Below are 18,494 nucleotides of genomic sequence, written 5' to 3' on the forward strand. Positions count from 1 at the left end.
ATTTCATCAAATCTGAGGTGCCGTCAGTTATGAGGTGCATCATTATTTCATGTACAACTAAGAAAGAAAAGAATATTGCCAGTTACTTTTAAGCCTTTGATTGTGAGACACATTTTACTTTCAAACTCAAAATTTCAAACTCCAAAATTTTTTTCCTTAATATTTTGGAACAGTTTTTTAAAGTGATTCTTTTCTTTACCTATACAGTGGAGTGTTTACTTTCATAGTTTTCTTTTCAACTGTTTATTTGAATGAAGAAACGTAGTAACAATTATCTGGACTTCTAGCATAGAATGAACCAAATTTAGCAAAAATAAAAGGCTTTGTTAACAAAAGAAATTATGCAGTAATATTAAATAGTTTACTTATAAGAGAGCATCTTGTCTCCCTTTATCCCCATTCCTTCCCACTCCCTCACCCTAGAGAAAACTCCTGAAAAACTATATACTATTACTTGGTTTTATGCCAGTTACATCCTTTATAACTGGATTTATCTGCTTAGCTCAGCAGTTGGCTGCAAATTAGAAGTAGTTGGAATCTGCTAGAAACAGACTTGAAAGTAGTAGGAAGTGACAATTATGGTTTGAGAGGAGAGAAAAAAATAAAAGATACAAGTACTTAAAATGTATATCCTTTTGGAGCTATGAGGAAGAGACCACATAGTCTTATATACCTGAAATATATAAATATAATAATTTAGGTTTCTTATATTCAGCCTGAGTGATCAGGAAAGGTTAAATTATGTTCTAAAATTTATTCATTAACTAAGGGTCTACTCTATACTGTGATTAGTGCTGGAGATACAGTGGTGAACAAGACAGATTCAACTCGTATTCATGCAGCTTACAGTTTCGAGAGGAAGAAAGAGAATTCTAAGTGCAGTTGACAGGAAGAATCCCAGCATGTTTTGAAGTACGTAACACGGGGAACTGATTGACTTAGTCTCGGCAGTAAGAGAAGGCTGCCTGGAACAAGGGTCATTTAATCCAAGACCTGAGAAAGGAATGAGCTAGGTGAGGGATGGATGAGGAGAGGGAACGTAGAAAGCATTTCTGATAGAGGCAACAGAAACAGAGACAGGAACGGTCACGCATCAGAACTACTGAAAAAACCTGTTTCTTGGTTTCCCTGGACATTGTTGTCTAGACTAAGCTGCAGGAGGGAGGCCATGTTTACTTCTTTATCCTCAGCACTGAGCACAATGCCGCACAGACAGAAGGTGATAAACTTATGTAACCTGGTATTTACAATGCCCTTACTCATCTAGCCCCTTTTCAGCTTCTTCAGTCGTCATTCTAGCCACTCTTGGAAAATCCTGATCTGTAACGATTTCTTGAATACCCTTTGTTCTCTGCTTCCAAGCCTCTGCTTTCTACTCTATCTGGGATATCCTGTATTTTTCCACCAAAAAATCTCCAGTCTTGAACTCTTAGCGTAAGAGTTATCTTCTCTGAACAACCATCTTTATTTCCCTTACGTATATATAGGTGCTCTTTAATAGACTTTCGACTTAATGTCTTCATACATACAAAGAATTCGGCACGTTACATTAGGCATATTGGGTCAGTGTTGGTTTGCGCCTGTACCCCTATGAAACTGTAAAAATATGGGCCCTTTAAAAGAGGACTAGATCTTTTCATTTTGAACATCTGCAACATCAGCTGTAGTGTTTGATACACAGTAAGGGCTTGAAAATATTTGGTGAATTAATATTGGTCATATGCAAATTTAAAATTTTATTTAAAAAATAAGTAATGCACTCACAGGACTCAGAACACTGAAGTATAGAACATTGTGCTGAAAATTATCTTTCCTATCCTTGTCTCCCCATCTACCCAATTCCTACTCCTCCCAGTAGGAAACCGCTGTCTTGATTCTTGCATCCTTCCGAAGTTTCTTTTGCATGTGCAAGAACATGCGAACATTCTTGTATTTCCTGCTTTTTTACACAAGGGCAACTTCTTATACCTATTGTTCTGAACTTTACTGTTTTCACTTAACAGTATATCTTGGAAATCTTTTCAGGTCTATACATAAAGATTTCTATTGTTCTTTTTAAAGCTGCAGTGTTTCTTTTTATGAATGTACTGTATTTAACCACTTTGGACTTCCAGTCTTTGCCATTACAAACAGCCCTGTATTTGTATAATACCTTTCCTTTCTTCTTCCTCCTCTTCATTATATTAGCTAGTGGTTTATTCATTTTAGTTTTTTTCACACACATACACACACACACACACACACACACACACACACACACACACACACACACACAAAACCCAGCCTCTAGATTATCTATGTATTTATTCTACTGTTTTACTGTTTTCTTACTCATTATTTTTGGATTTTATCTTTATTTTCTTCTTTTTTGGTTTCTTTAATTCATTTTGTTCCTTTTTTGGCATTTATATTATATATTGCTGTCCTCTGACCCTGGTTTTAGCTGTATCTCTTAGTTCTGACATGTGGTGATTTCTATTTTTATGTTTTCTGGAAATTCTCCAATTTCAGTTTGTTTTTACATTGTTACCTAAGGAGGTATTTGAGAGAGTTTTGAAATTTCCAGGTAGTGGGACTTTTTTGTTTTGTTTTCTGGTTAATCATATTTTTATTGCACTGTGATTAGAGAATACTGTGTTACTTGTGCTTTATGGAATTTTAAAAAATTTTCTTGTGGCCTATTATGTAGTCAGTTTTCATGAACATTCCACAAACATTTTTGGAAAAAGGGGCGCCTCTCTCTTTGTGTGGCATCTCCCTCCCCTCCCCCCAAAGGACATGGATCCTAGTGAATGTCTTTATTCTTCTCTATGGCCAGGATTCCCTCCTTTATCCATTTAGCCCCTCCAGCCTGAGCCGACTATAAAAACCAGAATGAATCATTTTATAGTTACTTGAGTGCCTATGACTGTGAGGACCCGAAGGTTTTATATGTATGTATATGTGGTAGAGAATTTAAGCTGTCTTACCTAGTTTGTATAGTTTGGTTTAGGAAGCACTAAACTAGATAACTCTTTAAGGTTTTTACAGTTCTTTTCTTTAAAAAAAGCAAAAACAAAAAAAACAGGGTTTATTGGAATATAATTCACATAACCATACAGTTCACCCATTTGAAGTATACAGTTCAGTGTTTTAAATATATTCAACTATCACAACAATAAAATTTGAAAACATTTTTGTCCCCCTAAAAGAAACCTTATATCTATTAGCAGGCAGTTCCATTCCCTCCCTGCCCACTCTCTCTCCTGTCCTAAGAAACCACTAATCTACTTTCAGTCTCTATGGAGTTACTATTCTGGGTATTTCCTGTAAATGAAATCATAAAATATGTGGCCTTTTGTGCCTGACTTCTTTCGCTTAGTAGGTTTTCAAGATTGATCCATATCATAGCATGTATTAAAATTTCCTTCTTTTTAAAGGCTGAATAATATTTCATTGTATAGATATATACCACATTTTGTTTACCCATTTGTCAGTTGACGGACATTTGAGTTGTTTCCACTTTTTAGCTATTATGAATATGCCGTTGTGACTCTTTGTGTACAAGTTTTTGTGTGGTCTTTGTTTTCAGTTCTCTTGAGTATATACCTATGAGTGGAATTGCTGTGTTTTAGGGTAACTATGGTTAACATTTTTGGTAACCACTAAACTATTTTTCGCAGTGGCTGCATTTTACATTCCCAACAGCAATGTGTGAAGGTTCCAGTTTCTCCATATCCTTACCAACAGTTGTTGTTGTCCCCGTTTTGATTATAGCCATCTTAGTGTGTAGTGGAATCTTATCTCATTGTGGTTTTGATTTGCATTTCTCTAATGGCTAATTATTTTGAGCATTTTTTCATGTGCTCGTTGGCCATTTGTATGTCTTCTTTGGAAAATGTTCTGTTCAAATCCTTTACCTCCTTTTAAGTTGTATTATTTGTCTTTTTATTATTGTAGGAGTTCTTTATATATACTTTGTGCACGTCTCTTATCAGATATAATTTGCAGATGGTTTCTTTCATTCTGTGAGTTGTCTTTCACTTTCTTGGTATCATTTGCAGCACAAAAGTTTTAAAAATTGATCTTTCCATCTTTACAGTTCTTAAATGTCTGATGTGGAGCACTGTTTTAACTTTCAGTTGTGTTCTTCCTTCATTAAATAAACAGTGGTTAAAAAAAATCTCAAAAGGCTGGCATTATATCTCTTAGCCTGTTAATTTGAAGGAATCCACAGAAATGAAATCTACTAGAAACCTCCTTAATTATATATTTATATATCATCCTACAGTTAATTTGTAGTATAACTGTCCACACATGAAATTTCACATAAAGTGCTTACATCTTTTAAAAAAAATTTTATTGAAGTATAGTTGATTTACAATGTTAATTTCTGCTGTACAGCAAAGTGACTCAGTTATACATGTATATATTCTTTTTCATATTTTCCATTCTGGTTTATCACAGGATATTGATATTTCCCTGTACTATACAGTAGGACCTTGTTGTTTATCCATCCCATATATACTAGTTTGCATCTGCTAATCCCAAGTGCCCAACCCTTCCCTCTCCAACCTGACCTCACCTTTGGCAACCACAGGTCTGTTCTCTACGTCTGTGAGCCTGTTTATGTTTTGTTTCATAGATGTATTCATTTGTGTTGTATTTTAGATTCCACATATGATACCATATGGTATTTGTCTTTCTCTGTCTGACTTACTTCGCTTAGTATGATAATCTCTAGGTCCATCCATGTTGCTACAGATGGCCGAGTAGTATTCCACTGTATATATGTACCACATCTTCTTTATCCATTCATCTGTCCATGGACATTTAGGTTGTTTCCATGTCTTGGCTATTGTACAAGCTGCTATGAACATAGGGATGCATGTATCTTTTCAAATTATAGTTTTGTCTGGGTGTATGCCCGGCAGTGGGATTGCTGGATCATATGACATAAAGTGCTTACATCTTAAGTATATGTGTATATCTACACCTAGATCAAGATAGAGAACATTCCTAGCCCCTCCAGAGGTTCCCTCACCTAAGCAAACTTTCAGGTGTAAAGTCAGCCAGAATCAGGGAGCGTACCTAAGCATCTCTTAGTTCCTTGTTTTGAATATAGATGGACCTGGTATTGGTTTTAGTGACTTTGAAGCCATATGGATTTTGCCGTGTTTTAGCAGATGGATGTATGTTCAGAATCTCTTTACATTAATATAAACAGAATATTCTTCAGAGGTAAAGTGCTTCACTTAAGTCTTGGACAGCTTTTCCTGATCCAGCTTTTAGGAGCATTTGCTGGAGTTTTTGTGAGAGTCTTTATAATTTGACCTCCCCTTGCTAAAAAATGAGAAACTGAGTTTTGGGAAATCTGTTAGCATGTTGCACCACTTGATGGCACTGTTGAATTGGGAATGTGAATGTTGTGGAAAAAGTCATCGGAGCGTTTGGTTGTCAATTTCAGAGTAAATGATCCCAGTCTTTTGTTTATTATATTTTCTCTTTTTTGAATTGTCATCTGCTTTGGTGTTTCCTATGAAGAAAAACCTTTGTATTCTTTAATTGAACAGTAACAGTGTTCTTTCACATTAATTTTTTTCTAGACATTTTTGAGCACAGATATAATTAATAGCTTTCAACAGTTAAATTCTTTAGATTTTAAAGAGACAGAAAAAAGCTGGACTCTTTTTTGAAAGCTGATTGATTACAAAATAAAAGCCTTTAAGATTCCTTTTTTTTCCCCCTCAGGAACAAAAGTACGTTATCCTGCTTTCCTGTTCTTACTTGTAGTTAGTAACTGGATGTTTACTTAGTTGATGATCATTAACTGCTTGTAGGATACTTAAATGTGTGATTTAGGAGACCTTGAAAGTATAAGCAAGGTTTTATTATTATTTAAGAAAAAAACACTCTTTTTAAATGGTTCACTCATTAATTGTTGGTAAAAATAATTATCACTCTCAGAAGATTATAAAATTCAGTTTTCAAAGGAAGGGTCTAAGTTTATTTTCTAGTTTACTTTAGAAAAGTCAAATAAAATAAAATATATATCTAGCTTAAAATTTAACACAGAAATTTGCTTTTTATGTTGATTAAAGTGTTTTATAACTTTCATGTGATTGATATAGCATTTAGCACTCCATTCCATTTGGGCTTGCATTTGTAGGAAGGTGGAAAAGACAGAAAAACATACTTAAATAGGACTAACATTGAAAAAATATGTAATTTCTTGTATTATTTGCATCATAGGGGATCTTACTTTGTGAAGTAAGGAATGAACATTCACAGAACTTGGAAGATTTAAGTGGGGCAGGATGACATTTAGTATCAACGATCCATTTAATTGTAAAAAGTATAGTGGAAAAAGGAATTTTAGGAATTTCTTAGTTTGAGAAGGATTTGGTGAGTTTATTAGTAGAGGATTCTGGGAAAACAGAATATCTGGCTTTACTTCCATATGACCAATTCTGAAAGAAACAAAAACTAGGATTACTAACTACTTAGAAAGGCTTAATTAAAAGAGTTAAGATCTTCTAGGGGATCCTTAACCTAATTTTTAAATTCCTGTTGAAGCTGAAAGTGCTGACCTGTGTTCTTAGTTTACTGATGTTACTCTGCATGGATAACACAGGCTGCTTTACTTTAAAAGGTGGCTCTATCCACCTTTCTTTGGGGGCTGGGAAAAAGCTTTGAAGTATCAATAGATTGAGCCAATTGGAAGAATAAAAAAAATGAAGCAAAGTATAGGTGACTTGACCAGGAAAAGAAGAAAAAAGGAAATGACATAGTTTGATTAAAATTTTTTTCTTCTACGTGTTATAATCTCAATTTTTTTTTTTTTTTTTGCGGTACGCGGGCCTCTTATTGCTGTGGCCTCTCCCGCTGCGGAGCACAGTCTCTGGGCGCGCAGGCTCCGGGCGCGCAGGCTCAGCGGCCATGGCTGACGGGCCCAGCCGCTCCGCGGCATGTGGGATCTTCCCGGACCGGGGCACGAACCCGTGTCCCCTGCATCTGCAGGCAGACTCTCAACCAGTGCGCCACCAGGGAAGCCCTATAATCTCAAATTTTGTTGAAAAATACATTGAAAAAGACAATCAAGATTAATATTGGGCTTCCCTGGTGGCACAGTGGTTGAGAGTCTGCCTGCAGATGCAGGGGACACGGGTTCGTGCCCCGGTCCGGGAAGATCCCACATGCCGCGGAGCGGCTGGGCCCGTCAGCCATGGCCGCTGAGCCTGCGCGCCCGGAGCCTGTGCTCCGCAACGGGAGAGGCCCGTGTACCGCAAAAAAAAAAAAAAAAAAAAAAAGATTAATATTAATTTTGTAAACTCAGAAGATAATTCTTAAAAAAAAAATCCAGGTAGAGAACCATTTAGAAAATATAAAGAAAACATTAAAAAGTTTAAGAATAAGCCAGATGATATACTAGAAGTTTAAAAAAACCACTTGAAAACCTCAGTGAAACAAGTAATTTTTTTGGAAAAAATACACATTTTCAAACTTGATTCAATCAAGACAAAATTAAATAGACCAGTGATTATGGAAGAAAATGTAAAAAATTATCAGAGTAATTTCTTTGCTGTATCGTTTTTTCCAGAGCATAGGAAGGAGAACTTCCCATTTCATAATATGAAGAAATAGGCAAAATCTTAACAAAAAAAAGAGCGAGGATGTTAAAAGTGTGGACCGGTCTCACTTTTTAATGTCGATATAAAAATTCTAAGTAAAATACTAACAAATTATATTTAATAGTATATTAAAAACAAACATCCAGCATGATCAAAGAGGATTGATCTTAGGAATGAAAAGCTACTTTAAACAGGAAACTTATTTTTTATTTTTATTTTTTTGCGGTACGCGGGCCTCTCACTGTTGTGGCCTCTCCCGTTGCGGAGCACAGGCTCCGGACACGCAGGCTCAGAGGCCATGGCTCACGGGCCCAGCCGCTCTGCAGCATGTGGGATCTTCCCGGACCGGGGCACGAACCCGTGTTCCCTGCATCGGCAGGTGGACTCAACAACTGTGCCACCAGGGAAGCCCAGGAAACTTATTAATATATGTAACACCAGTAGGGAAAATAAACTATATGATTATCCCATTGACTGCATAAAAGATATTTGATAGGGCTTCCCTGGTGGCGCAGTGGTTAAGAATCCGCCTGCCAATGCAGGGGACACAGATTCGAGCCCTGGTCCTGGAAGATCCCACATGCTGAGCAGCAGCTAAGCCCGTGTGCCACAACTACTGAGCCTGCACTCTAGAGCCCGCCAGCCACGACTACTGAGCCCACATGCCACAACTACTGAAGCCTGCGTGCCTAGAGCCCATGCACCACAGCAAAGAGTAGCCCCCATTCACTGCAACTAGGGGAAGCCCGCACGCAGAAACAAAGACCCAACTCAGCCAAAAATAAATAAATAAATAAATTTAAAAAAAGATACTTGATAAACTAGTGCTTGTTTGATAAAATATAAAAGTTGATTAAATTTAATATTATTCTTATAAAAATTGGATGATATTTCATTAATATGAAGAATAGTTTAGAATAAAAGCTGACAGTAAGAAATATCTATCAAGCACCTATGAACAAGTAAATTATATACGTTAGAAGGTGATAAACTCTATTTAAAAAATAATAGTGCAGGGTAAGGGGCTGGGGGGTGGGATGGATTTGCAGTTTCAATGTTGTATTCAGAATGGGTCTCATGGAGGGGATGTCATTGGAACTAAGACTTGACCTTTGTGAGGGAGTAAGTGGCAGAGATATTTGGGGAAAGCAGACTCCAGCTACTGAGAAGAGCCAGTGCTGAGGCTCTGAGGATTACTGGGGGTCCGGTGAGACTGGACAGGATAGTAGGAGATGAGGTCAGGTCAATTCATGAGGTCACAGAAGTGCTGTTTGAGAGAATTAGAGCCTGAGCCTCTCGACTCCCAGTGCATTACTCTTTGTTATCCCATGACCTCAACTCTTGAGTCTTATTTTTCTGACCTGTAGTTGTGGCAGTTGGGAGGGGTAGAACCTGGGGCATAGGTTTAAAGTCCTATATTTGTAATTGATCATGAACTGAGAAAAAAAGTATTTTTTGCTAAAGTGGATATGAAAAAGCTAACGTTCCAACTAAAATATAATAATATATTAAAATATAATATTCTAACTAAAGTTTGAAAGTTTAGAAAGTAAATTTGGTATTAGTATGAATCCATCTATTATGCATGAAAATTACGTGTGCAGTTGCCCTAGGCTTTTTTTTTCCCCACACTAGCAGACGTTAAGAAAATTATTACATATTTGTGAGAGTGTCTTACAGGATACCTCTTTTTTGTAACATCAACAATGAGTAATGTGACCCACATGTGTGCATTTTCTGTGTGACAGGAACTTAACCTTCAATTGATAAAACTTTTAAAATAATTTAAAGAAACATTTAAAATAAGGCTTAACACTAAATGTTTTGATTCAGCTCTTTACATAACGGACTGTACTTCTCATTTCTTTAAAGAAGGGTATAATGCATTTAAAATTTTTTGAGGTACTTTTACAGAGCCACCACATTCTTGACTTCTCGCAACCTCTGTAGTCTTATTTCTGAAATGGTGATTATAATGTCTACCTGATGGGGTGGTTATCAGTATCAACAAGATAAATAATGGAGATTGGTTGCCTAGGACAGGGCCTGGCACCTTGGTAAGAAAAATACGTGATAAGTTTTAAAGGAAATTATAATGCTCAAAGAGGAATACAAAATTTTTGAGGCTCTTAGGCATGAATTTGAGCACTTTCCTCTCCTTGACTCCACCTTTCAAATTTCTGTCCATTCTTCCTTCCTTCACTATGTCCCTTCTGAATTTTCCAGGTCTAATTCTCAGCCTTTCATGGTAGGCAGAGTTTTCTCTGATGATCACACCATTTTCATGTTCTGTAGTATAATGATATATTCAGGGATATGTAAGACTTGTAGAATTATTTGTCTGTTCTAAATGGCTGCGGGTTGTTGTAGTTTTTGAGCTCTTGCTTTGAATTTTTCTAGTTTTTTGCTTCCTTCCTCCCTGTCAGCTCCCATTACTTGCTGCTGTCAGTGCAGCTGCTTTTATTAGTTCCTCACAGCTTCTCATCTTCAGAGTCTGGTCTGCTGAGTGTTGAATCATTGGATAATCAAGTTTTATAAAATAATGTCTGTGGCAGGAATGGAAAATAAATTTTTAGCTTGTGTGTTGATTCTGATTAGTAGTGGCTGCCTGGAGTCCTGGCATCTGGAGTTGCATCCAAATTTGATGAGAAAGTGCTCTGATGATGAAAGGGGACAGCAACATGAGGAAATGCAGATTTGCGTTTATTGTCTTGAGTAAGAGTTGAGAAGCCCCGTGGGAGAATCTGAGTGGGTTCTATAATGGGCAGAATAAGTTAGTGTGTGGGTTTTGTGATTATTATTTTTTTTGACTTCTTAGATACCCTTTTGGTTATTGGTTACCCTTTTACTTTACATTGAAGCTTTGAAATAACTTATCCATGGATAAATGAAGGAAATTGTTTAAAAGGATTGTTTTATACTGTTTGTTATCTTTGTTTATTTACTCAGTAATTATGTGATTAAAACTTTAAGCCATGTTTTCTTTGCTTGGTATTTCATATTTTATCAAAATTGAGTACTCGATGGAAATTGCAAATGTGCAGTAAATGTACTGAATGGAAAATACCATATTATTAATAAACTTTCACAAGGCAAATTGAATTTCCAAATACTTCATTATAATGGCAATACATAGGCATGTCTGTATGATTATTATTAGTTTTTATAATCATTTAATGTGTGAATATATCTGAGAAAGTTTAAATTTTAAAATGAGTTATTTCTGGTGTGTCTTTCCTTTTACACATATCACATGTAACTTTTGCAGGTTGGATTTGCTACCATTTTATGCAAGATTGGTTGCTACATTGCATCCCTGCATGTCTGATGTAGCAGAGGATCTTTGTTCCATGCTGAGGGGGGATTTCAGATTTCATGTATGTATTTAAGCATTTATTTTGTTATATATATATATATACACACACTTATGAGTGAGGATTCTTTAGTTTAAAAATATGATTATTTTATTGGTAAGCACATTTTGAAACTTGATAGTGGTATAACAGTTCAGAATGTATGGACTTCTAAATTTTTTAAATGTAAATCTACTCAGCAAAGCTTGAAATTGATAAATGCTATTCCAATTTGGAGATGAGCTGTTGCTGCTACCTTGTTTTCCCATTGTAGGGTCTGCACTTCTTGCTTTTGTAAAGTAAAAACATTCTCCAAGGTCAAGAGAGCCAGCAGGCCTCATTGGTGTTCCCCGAAGAAACATAAGATTGGCCATGACAAGTCAGGGCACACAGTGCCTGTAGGATGCCTGTTCAGGTGTTGGGGGTCCAACGTTTGGGGCACACGAAGTTGCGTAAATGCTCTGATCTCAGTGAATGCTGTCATAGACCATGTTTTTATTGATTCTTGCCTTAAGAATCCTTAGCTTGAAGAAAGATTCTTAATAGAGTGCCTATGAGTGGTTCTCCCAAACCCATGTTACCCCACCATCTTGTGGATACAGGCTTGAAAGGAGTAAAAGGATACCTTAGCAGTGACTGAAAGTGAACATTGGTAGAATTTGAAAAGACATGAAATGCAAGTGTTCATGTACGCCCATGGAAAAATTGTGTTTGTAAAATTTAGCTTTATATAGCAAGTTGCTTGGAATGCAGATAAATGTTTGCTCTGCTCAATTTGCATTTCATTGCACTGGCTATACACAAATCGGTAGTATGGCTGAGCACCAGAACAGACATAATTCCTGAGGTCAGGAATCTCATGATGTAATTGGGAAGATAAGGCCTAAATGCTTATAAAAGCAAGAGTGAAATAAAAATTTAAACCCTAAATAAATTTGATATTATAAGGAAGTGCATGTTTAATTGCCAAATGAATTGTTGGAGAGTCAGTGCCTTGAGTCCAGGGGAAGCAAAAGTCTGTGTGAGGGGTGGAATGGTCTCTAAAGGCTTCTTGCCATGAGTGTTAATTTGTTAGTATGAGATTTGTGGGTAAGATTTTTCTGGGCCAGCTTTTTTGCTGAAGTGTGTTTCAGACTTTCATAGATAATATTAATCAAGGACAGGTTTCTATGTCTAGAGAAGTTTGGAAACACTGAAATCCAGAAAGTTAAACCGTTTTGCTTTTGTTTTATGGTAAGAATTCTCAAAGCTTTAATAGGGTAATGAGCACTGTGAGCCTCCTGGAAGGGGCTGAATATACAGTCACTCAAAAGACACAGTGTTTACATGCTGCTAGTTCGGGGGCAGATGCGTCTGAAGTCATATTGTTGGTATTTTAATCCCATCATACAGATACAGACAAGACACTGTTTTACTAGCAGGCAGTATGACTGCATTGTATGAGTTACATGCGTACACCCCTCCACCAAACCACAGTCAAACAAACCATGAGTTGCTGGACCAAGCATAATTAGTGCTTTTGGTGAGAAACCTAAAATTAAGAAAATTCTGTTCATGTGTACTTCCCATCCCATCTTTGAAAATTGGGGTGAGAGTTGAGGGAATTGGCATTTTTGTTATTGTTGTAAGGTTTCATTACAACTAGAAGAGTATCAGGATTCCAGAGTATATTTGGGAACTGCTATTCTCAGGGGAGAGAAGAGAGGGCACTTGATGTCATTGATCACCTCTGCTTCCTCCAGGGTCTAGCCTTTCCCACCCTCAAATCTGCAGACTTTGCCATTGACTTTTTATCAGGCAAAAAATGTGCTCAGCACTCTCCCATCCTTAAAATAAAAACAGGAAAACTTTCCTCAACTGCACCTCTCCCCCCGTCCTCTTTCATTTCCTTCTTGTTTGATGTTGTAGAGTATACGTGTCTCTTGCACTTCTGACGTTTACCCTTTGTTTTACCATCATAGCGCCCTGGCAGAAACCACCAGTGTCCTCCTAATCGCCTCATCCTAGTTGATGTCCCTGCAGATTCTGAATTGCTGGACTCTCCTGCCTTTTAGGAAACTCATTCTGACTCTACCACATACTAGCATTGTAACTTTGGCCAAGTTACTTAAGTGCTCCATGCCTCGATTTCCTTGCTTGTTAAGTGGGATAATTTGTATTTTAATAAATTTATTTATTTATTTATTTTTGGCTGCGTTGGGTCTTCGTTGCTGCGCGTGGGCTTTCTCTAGTTACGGCAAGCGAGGGCTACTCTTCGTTGCGGTGCGTGGGCTTCTCATTGCGGTGGCTTCTCGTTGCAGAGCACGGGCTCTAGGCGCGAGGGCTTCAGTAGTTGTGGCACGTGGGCTCAGTAGTTGTGGCTCGCAGGCTCTAGAGTGCAGGCTCAGTAGTTGTGGCACATGAGCTTAGTTGCTCTGTGGCATGTGGGATCTTCCTGGATCAGGGCTCGAACCTGTGTCCCCTGCATTGGCAGGCGGATTCTTCTTCTTCACTGCACCACCAGGGAAGTCCCAATTTGTATCTTTTTAAATGAGATTGTTCTTACTGATTAAACGAGATAATTCATATAAAGCTTATCACACAGATGTCATTATAATAATAATTACCTCTTCTCTACCACCACTCTCTCCTGCTTCTCGCTTATGACTACTCTCCTCAATATCCTTTGCTCTGTTTTCCAGCTGAGTTTATATGTTGGTGTTCCTTCCCCAGACTTACTTCCTTCACCCTCCTTTATGATGGAACACAATTTACCTGGGGTTCAGGTGGCATCTGTTTCCCAGCAGCCTCACGTATATATCTCTTGCCAGAACCTCTCTCCTGGTGCTTAATAAGTTCTCATGTACTTTTAGCTAAATCCATTCATAAAACTCATTTTCTTCTCAAAAATGCCTTTATCCTTCACTTTCTTATACCGGATTCTATATTCTCCCTATAAATTTGCAATATATTTTATCTACTCACTGAGGGAACTACATCTACTTTCGCCCCTCTGACATTCGGGAGCCAAATTTGTCAAATTCTATTGATATATCTGCTAAAACACCTCCTCAAGGCTAGCGTCTCTCCTTCATTCCCAGTGCCGCTGTCTTTCACTCTCTGTAGCGTGAATTAGGAGAATAGCTGTTTCACCAGGTTTCCCATCTCTGGCTTCTATCCCGCTCCAACATATCGTCACAATTGATCCTATTTGTCCCGTGCTTAAGAACCTCACCTGAGAAATAACGCTGGTTAGCAAAACAGTATGAAATCTCACCTGGTAGTCAAAGAAATTCTAGTTAAAGCAACGGATTTGCTAATTTGACTAACAGGTTAGTGAAGGTAATAACAATGAGAAACCATCACATATACTTGAGATTGGAATTTGGAGAAGGAATTTGGCAGTATGTTTCAAGATCCTTAGAGGCATTCATATAGTGGACAACTCTGGGAATCTGTCCCAAGTAAACAATCCTAAGTACCCCCAAAAGCTTTGTTCACATCATGAATTGTAATAGGGAAAAAAAGGAAAATAATCTAGAAGTCCAAAAATGGATTAAGAAAATGGTCATATAATCACAATGCTGAAATGATATAGAACCATTAGAAAGTCTTATTTACCAAAAAGTTTTCAAATCATAAAGTGCTTTTTTTTAAACATTTTTATTGGAGTATAATTGCTTTACAATGGTGTGTTACTTTCTGCTTTATAACAAAGAGAATCAGCTACACATACACATATAACCCCATATCTCCTCCCTCTTGCGTCTCCCCGCTATCCTTTCTATCCTACCCCTCTAGGTGGTCAGAAAGCACCGAGCTGCTCTCCCTGTGCTATGCAGCTGCTTCCCACTAGCTATCTGTTTTACATTTGGTAGTGTATATATGTCCATGCCACTGTCTCACTTCGTCCCAGCTTACCCTTCCGCCTCCCCGTGTCCTCAAGTCCATTCTCTACGAAAGTGCTTTTTTTAAGGGGAAAAAAAGCAAGCTCTAAAATCTTACACATAATAAATTTATAGTTATGTTAAAATTCTTGGCAAGTAAAGACTAGAAAAAATTGTATATCAGTATGCTACCAGTGGCTGTCTTTGGATAGTGGGGTTATGCGAAATTTTTTTCCTTTCTAGTTTTCTGTGTCCTCCACATTTTTAGCAAGGCCTACTTCTTTAATAATGGAGAAGACAACTTTTATTTAAATGTAGCCATATCACCCTCACTGATTGACATTTTTGAAATCAGTGGTCTTCTAACTTTTTTGATCAAGCCTCTCTGTTGGTAAAATAAGTTGACCACATATCCCAGTATAGGCATATTTATTTATAAATTATATGCATTTGTAATTCTACCAGATATTTCATGTATATCATAAAACATACAAAAATAACTTTAAAAGTATGAGATAAAAAACAAAAACATAAATAGATGTTTCAACATTTCTTTTTCCCCACACCCCAGTAGATGAAGAGTCTTGCCCTCCCTACTTTGGAGATCAGTAGTCCCTAGAATAAAATAAATAAGTTTCTTTGAAGGCAAATTTACTTATTTATAAACCCAGTGCCTACTTAGTGTTTAGAGTATAGTGGATTTTCCAAAAAATTAGTTGAATGATTGAATGTTTATGTAAAACAAAATGAGCAAATTATGGAGGACAGAAAATATAATATTTGGGTGAAGTTATAGAGGGGCTGGTTTGGGACAAAGGGTTCTTCCTCCAGGGGAATAATGAATGAGAGGCCTTGGAAATTCTTACTTTTGTATCTTGACATATTTGAAGAGTTTTTATTAATGTATATGAATTCAGTTATTTGAGTAATCTCAATTCCAGCTGTTATTAATAAATGAGTTGTAAGCAGCATTTTTGCTAAATTTGATTATGTAAGTAAAATCTGAGACATTATTGAACTAAAAATATATAGAAAATTTTACATTGTTAATTCATCTGTATTTACTTTTGCAGAAGTGTTTGACATACCATTTGATCATAAAGAGTCAACACATGAGATTGGAAAATATTAAATGAGGAGTCAGAATAAGTTAGTCTGTTTTTTATGTCACAGTCTTTTGAAAAGCCTTCAGTTTTTTCATCTGAAAATGAGGGAGTGAGATAATTGATTTCTAATACTTCATTTAAAAATTCTACAATCTTGTCATGTTAGTTAGATTGTACCTCCTTAACCTCAATAATATTTAGGAATAATTGTGAATGATACACTATGTTATGTGTTTTTGTAATTGTGATGCTCAGTAATACTTAAATTGTATGCTCTCCACAGCACAGTTGTTCAGAGCTTGTGCATCCAGAATCACCCAGGGAGACTGTTAAAAACATGTATATGTATTTCCCAGCCCTACTCCCTCTAAAGATTCAGCTTCAGTATATCATTTTTGAAATGCTTCTTTATCCTTTTTCTACTTCTACATTTCTTTAACTGTAAAAGAAACACATGCTCATTGTGGGTGATTTAGAAAATATATAAAGAAGAAAGAAAGAAGGGGGAACCTCATAATTTCATCACTTAAAGCAAACCTTGTTAATATTTTAGTATATTTTCTTTACTTTTTTTCTTCTGTAGTTTTTTTATGGATGCTTTTATATTTTATGTACAATTTCCCACTTTTATTTCTCACTCAGAAGTATTTTACAGCATCATTTAAAACACTTCTCAAGCATCATTTTAAAGTTTGTATACTCTTTTGTCCTAGACATTAATTGCTTAGTATCAAGTGAAGTATAGTTATCATCATTACTGCCCCATCATCATCATCCTTATTTTTATCCTTATTTTACCAAGTGAGCCAGTAGGTTCAGGGAGTTTTATATGAATTGTCCAAGATTATATACCCCTACCCCCACCCCAAATGGCATGAAATGACCACAGGATCTCAGGTGTTGTGACTGTAGACCTTTTACTCTTTCACGTCACTACAATATGTATATAAACATTAAGCATTTTCATTAATTTGTTCACTCAGTGAATATTGATTTTGTGTCAATGTATTAGCGATACAATGTACAAATGTGGATAATATTAATAATGGCTAATACTTAGTGAACTCTTCGTGGTCCCAGTTACTATTGATTGTGCTTTGTATCAGTTCACTTAATGAAGACTCACAACCGTATGATATAGGTTACTTTCATTAGTTCCATTTTATAGATGAGGAAATTGAGGCACAGAGTTTAAGTAACAGTAAGTGATAAAGCTGGGAATTAAACCTAGCAGATCTGGTCCAGAGTCTACCCTCTTAATCTAGAGTGTAGATTAAACTTGCCTCAGAGTTCACAAAATAAGATAAATTAATAAGAGGAGCTCTTTTTTTAATATATAAATTTACTTATTTATTTTTGGCTGCCTTGGATCTTCGTTGCTGCACGCAGGCTTTCTCTAGTTGCAGCAAGCGGGGTCTACTCTTCATTGTGGTGCGCGGGCTTCTCATCGCGGTGGCTTCTTTTGTTGTGGAGCACACGCTGTAGGCGTGCGGGCTTCAGTAGTTGTGGCGCACGGTCTTAGTTGTTCCGCAGCATATGGGATCTTCACTGACCAGGGCTCGAACCCGTGGCCCCTACATTGGCAGGCGGATTCTTTTTTTTTTTTTTTTTGCGGTACACGGGCCTCTCACTGTTGCGGCCTCTCCCGTTGCGGAGCACAGTCTCCGGACGCACAAGCTCAGTGGCCATGGCTCACGGGCCCAGCCGCTCCGTGGCATGTGGGATCTTCCCGGACCGGGGCACGAACCCATGTCCCCTGCATCGACAGGCGGACTCTCAACCACTGCGCCACCAGGGAAGCCCTAGCAGGCGGATTCTTAACCACTGCGCCACCAGGGACGTTCCAAGAGGAGCTTTCAGTATGCAGTACTTATCAAACACCTATTTGTGAAAACACCTTTATGAAGGCTAAATTACAAGGCTAGAATAAATAGTCAAATTTATTCAATATTAGTTTGTTTAATAGACTAATTAAACTAGAATCTAGTTCTAGTTTTTTTCTATTTGTCTCTAATCTCAAAGCTATTTTGTATGCTTGAATGATGTGATTAAAGTTCTGTAAGTTGAGTTTTTGTGATTTTATTTTTAGTTGCAGTTTTATTGATGCCTTAGATTAAATATAGTTAGAGTGAGTTTCTAATTTCCTCTGATTTTTTAAGTGAGTAAACATGGTTTTGTTCAAAAATTATTACTGAAGATCTAAAAAGTGAGCACCTACCTTTGTTTGCTATAGAAAGTAGGTCCTTAAAAAGGAAGATGACAAATTCCATTAAGTGTAGGCTGTCTATGTAGAAGTTTAATCCTTACGTAAAAGATTGTTACTAATTGTCCAGATGCGGGTGAGGTTTGGACTTACTTTGAATCCCAGCACCTGATAGAGCAGTGGAATTCTCAAGTATGAGTTTAGAGTCTGGGGTTTTGGTACTGATCCTTGGTCAGGTCATTTGACAGCTTTGCGTTCTTCTACTGTTGTTGTTTTAACTATTAAATCAGAATTATACAGCTTTTGCTCCTTTCTCAGAGTGTTGTTATGTGGAACAAATAAGATAGGATAGTACT

At 37.0% G+C, this 18,494-nt stretch overlaps 1 protein-coding gene and 1 long non-coding RNA gene across 5 annotated transcripts in view; both read left to right on the forward strand.

Annotated features, from left to right (window-relative positions):
• LOC125963548 (uncharacterized) overlaps nucleotides 1-18,494 on the forward strand; it is a 268,458-nt gene that overhangs the window by 89,021 nt on the left and 160,943 nt on the right. The window lies entirely within an intron of this gene.
• UPF2 (UPF2 regulator of nonsense mediated mRNA decay) overlaps nucleotides 1-18,494 on the forward strand; it is a 212,855-nt gene that overhangs the window by 36,928 nt on the left and 157,433 nt on the right. For all 4 annotated transcript variants that reach the window (XR_007475620.1, XR_007475621.1, XM_033439209.2 and 1 more), the window contains exon 9: nucleotides 10,879-10,987. Coding sequence is in view for 2 of the 4 variants with exons in the window: in XM_033439209.2 (XP_033295100.1) it covers nucleotides 10,879-10,987 (109 nt within the window). In the remaining 2 variants the exon portion in view is untranslated. The remainder of the gene's footprint in view (nucleotides 1-10,878; nucleotides 10,988-18,494) is intronic.

This window comes from Orcinus orca, chromosome 2 (assembly GCF_937001465.1).
Source record: "Orcinus orca chromosome 2, mOrcOrc1.1, whole genome shotgun sequence".
Lineage (NCBI taxonomy): Eukaryota > Metazoa > Chordata > Mammalia > Artiodactyla > Delphinidae > Orcinus > Orcinus orca.